The sequence below is a fragment of the Meleagris gallopavo genome, chromosome 10, assembly GCF_000146605.3.
Source record: "Meleagris gallopavo isolate NT-WF06-2002-E0010 breed Aviagen turkey brand Nicholas breeding stock chromosome 10, Turkey_5.1, whole genome shotgun sequence".
In the NCBI taxonomy this organism is placed as follows: Eukaryota; Metazoa; Chordata; class Aves; order Galliformes; family Phasianidae; genus Meleagris; species Meleagris gallopavo.
This window is the reverse complement of record NC_015020.2, coordinates 10,486,865-10,501,673: the sequence shown is the minus strand read 5'-3', so window position 1 is coordinate 10,501,673 and position 14,809 is coordinate 10,486,865. Positions and strand designations below refer to the sequence as shown.

The 14,809-nt window shown below is 48.8% G+C and overlaps 1 protein-coding gene across 1 annotated transcript; it reads left to right on the top strand.

The window, feature by feature from the left end:
- Positions 1-198: 198 nt before the first annotated feature.
- Positions 199-8,806, top strand: SEC22B (SEC22 homolog B, vesicle trafficking protein). The gene is made up of 5 exons (XM_003208590.4): positions 199-406; positions 604-713; positions 5,006-5,166; positions 6,244-6,390; positions 6,757-8,806. The coding sequence occupies exons 1-5, from the start codon at positions 332-334 to the stop codon at positions 6,909-6,911; spliced, it is 648 nt and encodes a 215-aa protein (XP_003208638.1). The 5' UTR covers positions 199-331; the 3' UTR covers positions 6,912-8,806.
- The last annotated feature ends 6,003 nt before the right edge of the window (positions 8,807-14,809 follow it).

The window sequence follows — 14,809 nt, the reverse complement described above, 5'->3', positions numbered from 1 at the left end:
GCCCCGCCCCGGCGGGGGGTGTGGTCACGTGAAGGCGGGCGGGCCTAGAGAGCAGTAGGAGGGACTGGTAAGCAGGCTGGGCGTGGCTAAATAGGACGAGCGTATACGTAGGGGCGGGATTTATCCAGGCACCGCCCACAGCTCGCTCAGATGAAGGCCGCGTTGCCGCTGGAGCGGTTTCTTGTGGTGCGACCGGAAGTAGCCGGGCGGTTGTTGGTGGCGGACCGGAAGTTGTAGTGGCAGTTTCCGGCCAGCTCAGTGGTGGCTGAGGGAGGAGGAGGAGGTAGTGGTAGTGGTGGCGGTGGCGGTAGGGCAGTGAGCAGAGGCGAGGATGGTGTTACTTACCATGATCGCCCGCGTGGCGGACGGGCTGCCGCTCGCCGCCTCCATGCAGGAAGATGAGCAGGTAGGTGAGGGTCTCAGCCTAGCCAGGCTCGGCCTGGGCTAGCTGGCCTGGCCCGGTCCAGCCAATCTCCCTTTCCTTCAGGCTCTGGCCGAGCCCCGCCGCACCCCGCGACCAGCCCTTCATCGAGCCGTCGGGACGCGGGTGGGGGGTGTTTGCCGGGTAACGGCAGCCGTCAATGGCCTGTCCTCTCCCCACAGTCCGGCCGCGACCTGCAGCAGTACCAGAGCCAAGCAAAGCAGCTGTTCCGTAAGCTGAACGAGCAATCCCCTACGAGGTGCACTCTGGAGGCAGGAGCCATGGCTTTCCAGTAAGTGGCCGTGGGTACGGTGGCAGGGTTAGCATTTGCTGTCTCCGGGGTCAAAGGAAGGTGCTTCTGGGTCCTCTTGAGAAACTGGGCCGTCCTACGGAGGGTGAATTGTGCAGCTGCCAACTGCTGGTGGGGTAATAGATGTGCTAAGGAAGAACATGTGAGATATTATATCACAGTACTGCCTTCTGGCAGTTCAGCTGGCTTCTTAGCTGTGCCTTTACTCAAGACAGCGTAGATTGTACCCTCCAATATCCCTTTTTGTCTCCTTTGGTTCTTTATACCCTCTGTCATTTTCAGAAACAGATGTCATTGGTAAAAGCAGGTTAGCAGTTCCATTGTGAACCTCTTCTGAATGAGGTTCTCCTTTCCCTGTGTCCTGTGAGAGTGTACCTTTTTATTCATCCGTATGCTTAAGCACATAGCCTGTCTCTGATATATTTAGTTTCTCTAATAGCTGACAAGCATTTTTTTTCACATCTGATAGGTTTGATCTTATAAAGAAATGTGTTGCTGCATTTAATTAATCTACTTAAGCATTTGCAAACTTAGCTTATGGTCTCTCTTGACTTTTCTGCACACTATTAAGTGAATTTGAATAATGAAAGCCTACAGAGAATGTGGGTCTGGCACTGTTACCATCTAACCAGCAGCAGGGGTGCCTGGAAAGAAAGTAATAGGTGGAAGAATTTATAGTATATAAAAGGTAGGAGAAGAGGAAATATTTTTTTATGTAACAACCTAGCAGAATAATTGCTGCAAAACTGAGTTAAGTTCTTGTCAAGAATTATGTTACCAGCAGAAATATTTATGTTAGAGAAGCAAATCTCTGTGAAACTGAGTGCCATGTGGTATTGACTGAACAGTGATGTGCAAAGTTTTGCTGTGCTGCCAGCAGCAGGGTTTTTTCCCCCCTTTGATTTCTGGTTGCCTTTGTTATGGAGTTACAGTGTCAGTGATTCAAGCAGTCTGGCTGCTCTTATCTCTTCTCGGGCTTAGGCAGTGTTCCAGAGCTAACAGGAGAGTGCTGTTCTGAATCTTCTTTCTAGAAGTTAAAATTTTCTAGAGTTCAAAGGCTTTGTTTCTAGATGTTCCAATGGCACTGCGTAGGTGTATCTGTGACTGTGAAGCTTTGGGAAAGAGTCTTTAGAAATCCTGGTGAACTCCTTTGTCACGTTGCTTCCATGATGCAAGCAGAGCAATGTATGGGAGGACTGCTTCAGTTGCAGTGCCCAGGAAACTGAAGCCAGGAGGTTTTGGGTAAGCTCATGTTTTGATGGATGTCTCAAAGAAACACCCAGGTTACGTGGCTGGGTAATAAGCGGGGATAGAAGTATCTAGCTTTCTGTATTCAGTCTCTAGGTAAGTTCCACAGGCTGCTGACAGCTGCTACTGCAAAGCACTCTCGTGTTGCTGCTTTTATCATAGGATATCAAAGCAGGATCTCTGTGAAATGAAAAATGCTTCCAGATCCAAAATTCTCCTCTGATAACAGTATAGGTAGGGGAAGAAATGGGGGAGTCAGAGTTGGTCATCAGTACTATTTTAAACAATGCTGTTAGTTAACACAGCATGTCTTGTTTTCTGCCAAATCACTGCTCTGACTGCTGAGGGCAGCATAAGCCAGGACAGAGCTTTTTGTAGTGTGAGGGAGATCGTGGCTGAACTTGCTAAGAAGACTGTGAACATTTTTAGTTTGATCAGTTCAAAGAAAGGTCTTGCCTTCATGAAATCTGAAGCTCAAACTAAGTCTGCTGGAGTAATTGTCATCTAATGTAATCTCCTGAGCAGCTCCAAAAGCTGTGTCACCCTTCCAGCTACAGCACTTGCAGTAATGACTGTGCAGGGACAGAAGCACCTCCATACTTTGCAGTGCTGTCAGTTGTGAGTTGACCTTTGCCTCGTCAATGGCTTAAGTGGCTCTTACTTGTCATGTTGAAAACAACCCTTGGTCTTTACTGCTGATACCAGTTAGAAGGATAAAGCTTTTCTCTCTCAAACTTATCCCAAATAAATACAGAAACCTGCTAGCTGCCCTCAGCATGCAGCAAAGAGTACAGGAGTTAGAAGTGGTAAGCTGCAACGTGTGCACTGCTGGGCATGCAGTGTGATCAGGTGCTGTGCAAAAGCTCAGAGGCATGCACGTGTGAAAGAGAGGCATCCAGCTGTGCTGGAAATCTGTTGTGATCTTGGACCGAGGCTGCAGAATGGTGTGAATCCAGGACAGAGGAGGTGTGGTTGTTTGCTGTGGTACTGACAGATGAACTTTATATTTGATATTATATCAGGAAAACCAAGTGGGAAATACAGCTGAAGAGCTCCAGGCAGACCCAGCTGGCCAGAATAGACCATGGCTTTACTGGCTGGGCATGTTCCTTCATTTGCTCTCATCTTTGCTTGGCTCTCAGGGAATACTCTTCCTGTCTGACAAGAACCTTGCTTCTTTCGAGTACCTTCAAAAAAGTTTGTGTTCATGGCAGTGGCTAAATCAAGCTCTGAGTGATAACTTAGAACAATCCTGAGCTGCCAAGAAGGTCTTGAGGGTGAGGAAGGGACAGAGGCAAGGCATACGATAAGTTAGTCCTACAGACTAATGCAGTCCGAGCTGAGGGACACAGAAAGGTCATAAAGACATGGGTGGACTGTAGTGGCTGAAATTTCTTGCTTCTGCTTGGAGTGGGTCAGCTGTTCCTTGCAGTCTGGCAGGATTTGCAGACAGACCACTGAGGCAGCAGAAAAGGATACTCAGAAGCGAGTTGAGGATGGTTAAATCAGAGGGTCTAGACCTTTTTGAGTATCTGGAAAAACAGCAGGTTGTGGGAGGAAGTTGCATTATGTGCTGGATGCAGCTATTGAAAATTTTAAGCTTATTAACTACAGTGCCCCTACGACTAGATCAGTTCTCTAATACACTGTTAATCTCTGCTACATAATGGCATTATTATACACAAAGTCAAAGGAAGGTAACATAAATGTAAGACTGGAATTCCATCCTGAGTAATAGAAATATTTGAAAGTGTATCTAGAGCTATTTGCCATCTCCACTAGCTTGGTTTTGGTAGAATTACTGTTGCCTCTATTTTTGTAGTGGCCGAATGAGGAGGAAAACATAGGGAACATGCAACAGCACACAGCTGTAGTGAAACATAAGTAAAATAAACTTAAGTCTCATGCTTTCTTATCCTTTATTGCAGTAGGCTTTTTGGCTGAGTTGTAATGGAAATTTCCTCCCTATTTCTGCTCACAGAGACACTGCTATCCACAATGAAACAAGCTCAGCACTAAACCTCTGTGAACAATGAGGATTAGCTGCAACAGGGGATGAGGTGGGAGGAAGAGAACATCTCTGCATGTTCAGCTGCAGAATGAACAAAACAGGGTTAAAGAGCAACAGTAGCTCCTGTTTCAGCACCAATTTGGGGGCTCCTAACAACACAGCCCCGAAACTGGTAGCGAAATCTAACTTATCCATTGCAAATAGGATGAAGATGTCACCAGAGCCCATCTACTAGCAGTATTTTTATTCAGCTATATGCTGAGGTCAGCTTGTAGAAAGCATTGCCCCAGCAATAGGTGAGTGTTGGGGAGGAGGGCAGCACCCAGCCTTCCAAAATAGAACATGGGAGCCAGCAGTCACTGGGTGCCTCGTCAGAGCTTTAGCACACTGAGAACCAAATTCCTGTGCATGCCTTCCATCTGTGGGCCTCAGCTACATGGCTGTGCTGTGTGATCCTTAGACTGTGCTTTTTACCTTCCCCTCTTTCTGCAGGCAAACTTTCATGTGCTTCTCTTCTTCTGGCTGCAGAAGGCATGCATGGGAGGAGGAAGGGAGGCAAGCTGTCCTCTCATTTCACTCCCAAAATTATAGCATTTGTTTTGGTATTTTTGTTAAGCTGGTGACACTCACAGACCGAATGTGGTTCCAGTGAAGTGAAAGATCAGAGGCCATTCAAGCTGGTACAAGGTTTAAGGCTGCAAGAAAATTTATTTTAGGTGATTAAAAAATAGCCACTACTTTGCAGAAAGTTTATACTTTGCCTGACATAGCAAACTGGAAGTACATTTGTCTTGTTCTCATTATTTGAGTAGCATTTTAGCCAGGCTAAAATGAATCGTTGCTCCCAGGTTCAACTTTGGAAGTATTATAGTCAGTGACAGTAGGGTTTTACGAAGCCAGCTAGGTTCTCAGCTTAAGAAAGCTGTTTACTTGGAAGAAGAAAGGTATGATGGATAGTGACTAACAGGATGGGTACAAAAGTGCTTGATTGATTCTCTGTTTTATGTTCTTCTAGCTACATCATTGAGAAAGGGGTGTGTTACCTGGTCCTGTGCGAAGCTGCGTTCCCAAAGAAACTGGCCTTTGCATATCTGGAAGACTTGCAATCAGAATTTGATGAGCAGCATGGCAAGAAGGTGCCAACGGTCTCCAGGCCCTATTCCTTCATTGAATTTGGTGAGGTCCCTCTCTGCAAGGCTAGTTAGCAAGCTTATTGCAGGGGCTGCAGCCACAAAATGCTCCCCAGCTTGGCCTATGGAATTGACAGTTCAGTCTCTTTTTGGTGCTATTAAAATGGGTGCTTTTAGCATGGAGTATTTATGAACAGAGATATGGTAAGAAAATCATAAATATCCTTTAGCTCAGATTTCTTGCTTTCAGTCTTTGGGCTTGTTTCCAGTGAATGTTTGCTTGCAGTCTGCTGGCTGTCTTAGCACTTCTCCCACTCCTTTGGCAGCCAGGCTGCTTTGTGTTTGGTGAGTGTTTTCTCCACACTGCATCTGAAGGAGGTGGTGTGGATCTAATAAAGTGTAGTAAGACGTTTTTGATACAGCATCCTGAATAAGAGTGAGTGGGATGCAAATTGTGAGAACACTAGTGTCCAGCAGTGTGCTGGGGAGGGAAGAACAACTCTGACTAGAGGTCTTTTTGTTCTCCTGGTGGTCTGCTCTCCACTGGTGTGGAGGCACAGAACTGGGACTGTGTGGGTAGAGCCTGGAAGAATATTATTCTCCTGGAGGCAGTGCATATCCAGCAGCAAAGTCTCTCAGCCTTCATGCCTTGCTTTTAGGTTAAGGCCCTTCTGTGCTGTCCTGGAATGGCAGGGTAAGAAGCCTGAAGCTTCTAACCCATGTCTGCAGCCTCTTCCTGCAGCCACATTAATGCTTGGAACCGGTTCTTAACATTTTCTTATTTTCAAATCGAAAATTAGCTTTTGAGGTGGGAGGGCAGAAGCAAGGGTCACTCTGTTGTACTTTTTTTGTGTAATAGTTTTCATTTGCAGTGGAAGATATATTAACTTGAAGCAGAACGTTTCTGATCTTATGCCCTTTTGTGTCTCTATTTGAGTATCCAACTCAACACAACTAATCAGAGAACTGCTGATGTCTATCGGACTGTTGACTTCAAACAGTGGTGGGTGCTTCAGCTGAAGAAGGCATAGGCTGAAGCAGAGGCAGTTCAGTTCCTTTTGCTTGGCAAAGCAGGCACCACAGGAAGATAAGTATCCCTCTTGACGATTCTCTCTTGTTCCAGACACCTACATCCAGAAAACCAAGAAGCTCTACATCGACAGCCGGGCGAGGAGGAACCTGGGTTCCATCAACACAGAGCTGCAGGATGTGCAGAGGATTATGGTGGCCAACATTGAGGAGGTCTTACAGCGAGGAGAGGCACTTTCAGGTACACGTGGTGGATGCTGTTTGGTGGTATGCTTTCCCTCTGTCAGCAATGTGGGTAGAGCATATGAGATGAAAAGTCTTCCTAATTCCACAGTTTCCTTACAAAAGCAATGGACTCAGCAGGTGCATGCATTTCTTGAAGCACCTGATGCATACTGATGCTACTTCTGAGTGTCTCACCACATTGGGTAGCCCTTATCCTAACAGAACAAGCACTAGATCACTGCAGACAGACACAAGGCGTGCTGTCACGCAATACTGCTGTTCTTCCAGCTGCTCCAGAGAAACTTCTTCAGTTACTGTAACATCTGGGTGATATCCGGTTGGGTTAATCTTGATTAACTTCTCTGCCCTTTCCCTCCAACAGCTCTGGATTCCAAGGCCAACAACTTGTCCAGTTTGTCCAAGAAGTACCGTCAGGATGCGAAGTACCTGAACATGCGTTCCACTTACGCCAAACTTGCGGCCGTAGCTGTGTTTTTTATCATGCTGATCGTCTATGTGAGATTCTGGTGGCTGTGACCTGGTTACACTGAAGAGGGAAAGCTGGTAGCCTGGCAGGTGTGTGTGTGTGCAGGACACTGTTCACTGGGGATGTGCATTAGAATCCACGCAGGACCATCACCTTTATACAAGTGTCCTGAAAATGTTAGGTGACACCTGAGTACTACACCTCTTAGTGAATCCTAACTGTAAGTGTAAAGGCTTGTTGACTACAGGCTTTTCCCCTGAGGCAGTTTGCACTAGGATACTGTTGAGGCTGACCTCCTGCGGTTCTGCACCTCTCCAAGCAGTGAGCTTTGGGAACAGCTGGTCAGTGCAGTTTAGCATCATCACCTTTTACGTCCTCCTCTTGAGTAGCTCTAGTGGGAACTGGACTCTAATGAACATTCCTTGTGTTGGCAACGTTTGCTTTTTTTTTTTTTTTTTTTTTTAGGTATCTGGATCTGCGGTTTTTTTTTTTGTTAATATTTTGTTTTTTAAAGATCAGACTCCCCTGTTTGAAGGCAAAATACTGCTCTGTACGTATTGTGATAGCTTTCACCTCTGGCCTAACTGTTGTTGAGTTTTCTGTGTCTGACATCTTGGCTTGTTACACTTTCAATTGCTTTAGGAACAAAAAGATGATAAATTATGCCTTAAATACATTCTGTCTAGTACTAGGAGAGGCAATGAAAGGCTTCTATATTATTGATCCCTACAAAACTAAACTACAGGTTTCTATGTGTCTACTTTTCCTCTCCTGGCAGCTGTGTGTGACAGTATGTTTCCATGTGATTAAAAACAGGGTGTGTAACTCAAGTGCTGTTGGAGCGGGCGCAGTGCAAACTATGTCAGCATTATGTCTATTTTCCCTTCTCTCTGCAGATAAACTACATTATTTCCTTCTTCTGTATTTTCTTTCCAAAATGTATCAACTGCTAGCATTTCATCTCTGGGATGCTTGTTTTCTTTCTCCCTCTCGATGAAAATAACAATAACCAAAAAATAAAAGCAAAACTCTGAATGTTCTTATGAAGAAAAGGGAGTAGTTTCCTTAAAAAAAAAAAAAAACTTACACCTTTACATGAAGGATTCAAGGGAATAACTTAAAAACAGTGGAACCCTTTGGAAATGCCACCTTCTTCTTTTTTCTTTTTTTTTTTTCCCCTGCAATCACCCTGTCCCTACCTCATTTGGGAAGCTGAAATTGTAGGTGGAAAAAAAACTCATTGTGGGCAATACTTTATAGCTGCTTCTTTCTCACGGGCCAATCTATATAGTCTCAGCATAATGTGATTTTATTTTTATTCCACCTGTGCTAGGAGCATTATTTTATTCATCAGCTTTTTTTAACTAAAAAAGAAAACACCTCAAACCACAAAATCCTAAAGCTCAGGCCTTCCCACTCTTCTCTGCACTTAAGTGTCTGTTTCTGTAACTTGGTAGGAAGCAGGTAGTGTCACAGAAGGAAGTTTCAGGGCTCCCCAGTAACTTTTAAAAGCACGTGTTCTTGTGTAGTTCTTGAAATATAAACTGGGAGCTGGGAATGTTTTCTGCCACTGGGTAGGGATTCGGGGAGCTGTTGTCCTGCCCAGCCTGGTGCCATGTGGGACTGGCAGGGAAGCAGTTAGCACTGTCAGTCAACCAAGCAAATCTGATCTGTCTTGTACTCTAGAATTACCTGGTTTCTGCATGATGTCTCCAAGTGTTACTTTGTAGATTGCTTTATTATCACCATTTTTAATCTTTACAAGTGGTGTCACTAATGGGTGACTGTCCCAGTGATGTAGATCTGTGTGTGATGTGGGTACTGGAAGGTGAGCTGACAATGACTGTAACTGGGTTGTTGTGAGTTGAGGGGGAGATACTGCTCAGCAAGCAGTTGCCTGCTGCAGCCCAAGTGTCAGCAGTGAAATAAACGCTTCTGAAAAATCCCTTTGGCAGCGTGACGGATGTCTCTGTCGTTCTAGAGGATGCTTTCTTTGCTTCCAGAGGCGCAGGAGGGTAAAGACCCCACAGTTCACTGACAGCTCTCTGCTGTGTGCAGAGCAACACGCGCAGCCTGAGCGGTCAGTGCCAGCGCAGGCCCAGAGCTGCTGCCTGCAGATGGCAGTGCTGGCACGGTGCAGAGCTCTGCGGCTCTACCCGAGGGCTCCCCATCTTGTTGCGCCGCCCCAGCCTCCCTGAAGCCCTACAGCTTAGCTGGGCCCAAGGGTTGGCTGGTTTGTTTCTTTAAGAAAAAAGCTGTTTGTGTTGGGTGCACTTGCTGCTGCCACTGCTCAGGTCTGGGTGCCTCTGCGTGTCCCTGTGTCCATAAGTGCTGGAAGGGATGGGGAATGTAGAAAGGATTGTGTGGGGCTGTGCCCACCCTGACCCACCAGGAGGCTGTGCTGGGTGGGTGGTAAATCCTGTTCTCCGTCTCCTTGCATGCTGTTGTCAGTGTGACATGTAAACCAGGTGCCGTCTGGCACAGACCGCAGCAATGCTCTGCATCATCACCTCTCCCCTAGAGAGAGCAGTGGTTTGGGTGCTGCAGGGTTTTGGTTTCTGTGTTTATTTGGGCACCAGCTGCTTCCCCCCACTTTGAACCAGCTCCTCACACTTGCAATCCCCCCTTTTTTTTTTGGAGGGGGGGGGGGGTGAGGGAGGAAGCACATTCTGCATCTCTTTTTCTGGTGTCATGGGGGTCCAGAAACCCCAGGTGGTTTCTGGCAGCTGCTTTGCAGTGAATGAATATCCCAGTAGCAACAAGTGTTGTGCCAGCATCACTGCGTCAGGGATCCACACGTCTGCCTGAGGACACCAGTCACAAAGTAACAGCCTGCACAGTTAAGGCCAGGATGGTAGGGCTTGGGGTTCAGTCCTCACAGCACCCAGTCCTTGTGCTATCTCCCTCAGAGGCTCTGGGGCTTTGCTTCTTAGGGTGGGCTGGCTGGTGAGTTTGGGAGGGTGCCTCTGCTCCTTGTTGCTTGCTTTGCTGCTGAAGTGACCTTTAGAAAAGGAGGATGTGTCTTTTCTGCTGCCTGAAAATGAAAGCTCTTCAGATAGAAGGGCACTGCTTCCACAACTAGGTTTGGAGGCCAGCCAAGGGCAGCTGACTGTAGGGAGCAATCCTCCCTGAATCACAGAATCATGGAATGGTTTGGATTGGAAGGGACCTTTAAGATCATGTAGTTCCAACCCCCTGCTATAGGCAGGGACACCTCCCACGAGACCAGGTTGCTCACAGCCCCATCCAGCCTGGTCTTGAATGCTTCCAGGGAGAAGGCATCCACAACCTCTGTGGGCAACCTGTGCCAGTGTCTGAGCACCCTCGCAGTACAGAATGTCTTCCTAATATCTACTCTAAGTCTCCCTCTTCCAGTTTAAAGCCCTTTCCCCTTATCCTGTCACTACATGCCCTTATAAAAAGTCCCTCCACAGATTTCCTGTAGGCTCCTTCGGGTACTGTGACTTGTCTCAGCACGCCATAGATGTCCTAGGGCACCCCAAAATGCCCCCATCCCCTCTGTTTGAAGGGCTGATGCAGCTGTGCTAGATCGCAAGGCAGCAAACACAGGGCAGCTACTGGCAGCCTTATTCACTCCCAGACCTGAGCCCTTCTGGGGTCCTGCAGCTCCCAAGGCCCTATAGCCAACATGTGAGAGAGGCAGACTCTACCTTCCCTCCTCAACTGCTCTGCTCACATTCCTGCAACAGTCTCTATAGACATCATCTCCCCAGCTCTGCATCCAACCCTGCTACCTCCCCTCACCTGCCTGTCCCCTCTGCCCCCAGCTCAGGCGCTGGCTGGATCCCCTTTGGGACATGGGGTACCACTGTTTGTTGTGCCCACAGCACTGAGCCCCACAGCAGCTGCTCCCAGCTGACTGCAGCCATGCCTGAGCATGCAAACTCACTGCAGGAAAGGAAGCAGAAATTGGTGGGGCTCTCCTGAGCTCCCAGAAGAGCCATAACCAAGCAGGCAGGCTCTAAGATCCATGCTACAGGAGTTTCTCTGCTGTGATGGCTGCAGGGAGAAGCCCAATGTGATTTTGAATCATGGTTTGTAAAACCCCCTGTGGTTGAGCCCCAGCGCTCTGCTCAGAGATGATAAACTTGTTTCCTGTCATTTCTTTTTTTTTTTTCTTCCTTCCCCATGTTCAGCTGCTGCCAGCACTGCCTCTCACTAGACTCCCCAGCCCTGCAGTGTGCCCCAGGAACTGCCTGCTGCCTCGTGTATCCCTGCCTGTGCTCACTGGAAGCAGGGCACCTTAACGCAGTCTGAAGCTGAGCTTGCCCTCCCTGCTGCCTGTCACCCAGGCATCCAAAAATGGAAGCAGACACAGGATTTGCATAGAGAAGCAGAAATAATGTGCTCACTCAGTGACCCTGAGACCTCTGCACATCCCTGCCAATATGTGCCAGAGCCAGTGGGAGCATAGGGAGCCCAGGGTTCCCTGAGACCTCTCCCGAAGCTGAGTGACAAACACTGCCATTGTCCTTCTCCACGTCCTTCTGCATTAGGGCCTCTTTGGGAAGGGGCTGTCTGTGCTGGACGCTCCCTCCAGCAAGTACAGCCCCAGCAGCCCAAGGTAAACACAACTAGGTGAATTCTCACTCCATTGCATGCCCAGAGCTAGGAAGGCCTCGGGAGTTCAGCAGCCGCCCTGTATGTCACCAACTTTGGGAAAAGCGGCACAAGCGGAGCCACGCAGCCCCAACAGGGGCTTATAAATATTCCCAGGCTCCTGGAGCGGGTGCTGCTGCCCAGGAACCAGGCAGCCAAAATTCCCCCCACGATTAACTGCAGCACACAAACAGCTCGTGGTGCATTCCTGCGGGGAGCGGGGCTCCCTCCCCACCAGCCAGCCCGCTTGAGGCAGGAATGCCTTCTTTCTTTTTTTAAGACCAGCTAGCAGGTAAGATAATCAGTGCAAAAGCCAAGTCATGTGAGTTTTAACAGTAACAGACGAGCCACAGCACAAGCTATTTGTGGTGCAGGCACAAGGTTGCCAACCCTGAGGATTTGGTTGGAAGCCTCTCTCGCTCTTGTTTTTATTAACCCCCTTGACTGCTGAAGTCTTGAAACTGTGAAAGAACCCAGCTTCTATTTTAATGGAGCTCCAGCTCATCTGTTTGCAAAAGAGAAAGCTTGGATGTACGACTCAATCCCCCCAAAAACACAGACAGGTAAAATTAAGGCAACTTTGATATGGGTGTGTAAAACTCTGGGATTTAAGGCAGGCATTTGGGTGTGTGCTGTGCAGAGGTTTGAATGCCTGAACCGCCAACAATGTCACAGAAAGGTTAGTGCAAGAAAATACAATTTATTTTGAGGCTGACAATGAGTTCCTGCAAAGCTGGTGAAACCAGCAATCCCTGTGAGGTATGGACCAGATGAAAAGCAAAACACTTCTCACTCAGTGCAGCTCAGACATAAATTGCACCCTGTGGATTGAGCTGAGCTGAGCACAGCAGCACTGACACACACCTGCAGGACAACGTGCCCCCAGTTTCAGAGCTATTAGCTAACTGGTTTCAATGGGCAGAAGGTGCCACACAACAGGTGTGGGGCCTCAACTTGTGGGCACTTCTCTAATGGCAGCTCCAAGGGGACATCATGTTGCATCATCACATCCTGGGTACCATGTTCCTGTGGGCTTCCTCTGCCAGGCCAGAGAGCGTGAGCGTGATTTGTTCTCCCCATTTTTGAGAAGAGATCAACTGCTGGGGATCACACCACACCGGGACCTGCACCCCGACACCGCCGGTCAGCCCAGCACCACCACCCCAGGATGACCACTCATCAATGGCCAGCAAGGCAGCTTGCTTTGAAGCAGTGGTGCAGGAAGCTCGACAAAGGCTTGAGCTGAAAAGCAGCCTGCAACCACTGTTATCAAAACGAGCGCACCATTACTTTACAGAGCAGGCTGCGGAAACCATTTCAGAGAGAGACTTGCAACAGCAAGCTGCAAAGGCATCACTGCAGGGCAGTGCTGGGGCTCGCTGACCGCTTGATCTCCCTGCCTTTGTCAGCCAAAGTGCCAGGATTTCCCTAATTGCCACTACTGCTTAAATAGCGATACTGCAGATCTCCTCTGTTCAGCACTGCTAATCCCTCAGCTGGCACCGCTCACCGTGCAGCAGCTCTCCTGCTGCCCTCCACCTGCTGCCCTCAGCACCCAGCAAGATGCAGGAAGGGGTGCCAGAGCCCTCCTGCCCCAGTGTTGGCTACTGGCAATCTCTGGCTGGGAAACAAAGTGAAATGGCATGGCTGTGTCTGCAGCCTGCAGGTGTAACACGTGTTACTTCTGCCAGTGGGTTTCCCTACATGATGAATCTTTGTTTATCTGCGTACAGTGCTCTTAACGGGACTGTAATGGTGTGTGTAAGATGACGTAATGCTGAAACATATTTTTAACTCCCATGCAAACAGCTTGTTGCTTAAGGAGGCAGGCCCACCAGTCTGTGATGGGGAACTGACTGAGTTTTACCTCGGGGATGTCACTGGGTACCACACGTTCCCCTGCTGCTCCTGCCTGGCCATGCATCAGCCCAGAGAGGTGTGCTGGGGCAGCTGCAGATGCTGCCCCAGCTTGGAGGAGAAGTTGTTTGCAACCAGGCCAAGCCAAATGCCAGTGAGGGAGAACTGCCCGTTTCAAGGTCAGGGATGATGAGTAATGCACAGTACTGAGAGGAGCTGGAAATTGCAGCCTTCAGTGAAATACCAGAATTCCTCCCAAATTAGCTACATTAGGAAGTCTGAGCCAAGCCCTCCCCATTCCAATTACATTCCTGCCTTTCTTTTGTCTCCTCCCAACTTGGCTTAGTGATCATTTTCTTCTACCCATAATTTCACATGTAGAGAGTTTGTATTCCTCAATTCCCTCACAAACATCAGCTCTCTATTTTTGGACTCTGCTTTCTACCCCACAGCCTGCAGATGCAGGAAAGTGTGATCTCAAGCACGAAGCTGTCCCTGCAGTTAGCTGCAGACTTGGTTGCAGACTTGGGCATGCTCCAGGCCTTTATTCCTACAAGTGAGGTGCTCAGGGGAGCCCGGAATGCCAGTACTGTTACAAGCAGCGCCAGATAGCAGTTCCCAGCCCAGCTGCAGTGCACTGCTGTATGCCCAATGATGGGAAGGTCCAGCAGATGTGTGAGGCAGTGGGAGAGGTTTGGTCCAAGTTGCAAACCACTGCCCAGGCACGCCTGAAAAAATCACTGGGCTCCTTCCCTCGTGGTGGCACAGCACTAACAATCCAGCTCCGTGCCTGGGAGGAGCCGCAAAGACCCAGTGAGTTAAAGGGGGAAAACACTGGACTTTATTCATTACCCCCCTCTCTTCCCTGAGCTCGGCACAATCCTCCCTTCGCAGGAGATGCAGGCCAGCATGCCATGTCAGCACATAACACAAAGAGCTCTCAGTCTGAGAGAAGCTGGAATCGCAGCAGAAGGATTTTTAACGCTTTAAATGATGGTTTAGGGCTGGATGGGCTCTTGAGACTGAATCCAGCCCCTCACTACAGCTAATAGTGCGCACTTATCGTGCTGCTACCCTCTGCGAACCTCCTCTGGGAGAATTTGTGTCTCTTCCTGGGTTTTGCCACTCTCAACAGGGTGCTTCGACACAAGGAAGAGATATCACGTAGGGCTGAGATAACGCTAAGAGCCTGCACACCTGCTCTTCAGACAAGTGAACCCTCACTCACACTGGAGCGAACCTTTGGCAGCAAAAGCCATTTTCAGTTCTAGCTTCCCACGGCACTCCCGGCCTCTGCCCAGCAGCTGCCTCCACCCCACACCCAGCGGCACGGCCACGCTGTGAGGCGGCCGCCGACACAGCCGCCCTACTAGGGCCCCGTCCTCCTCCCATCCCCATAGCCCTGCATTCGGCCTCTTCGCTGCCCCTCCAGCCCGCCGTCCATCCGCGCCCACACGCACACAGACGTCAC

Coding starts and splice junctions, on each gene's coding strand:
- SEC22B (XM_003208590.4), top strand. CDS start 332: ATGGTGTTACTTACCATGATCGCCCGCGTGGCGGACGGGCTGCCGCTC. Junction 407..603: donor CCATGCAGGAAGATGAGCAG/GTAGGTGAGGGT, acceptor CTCTCCCCACAG/TCCGGCCGCGACCTGCAGCA. Junction 6,391..6,756: donor GCGAGGAGAGGCACTTTCAG/GTACACGTGGTG, acceptor TCCCTCCAACAG/CTCTGGATTCCAAGGCCAAC.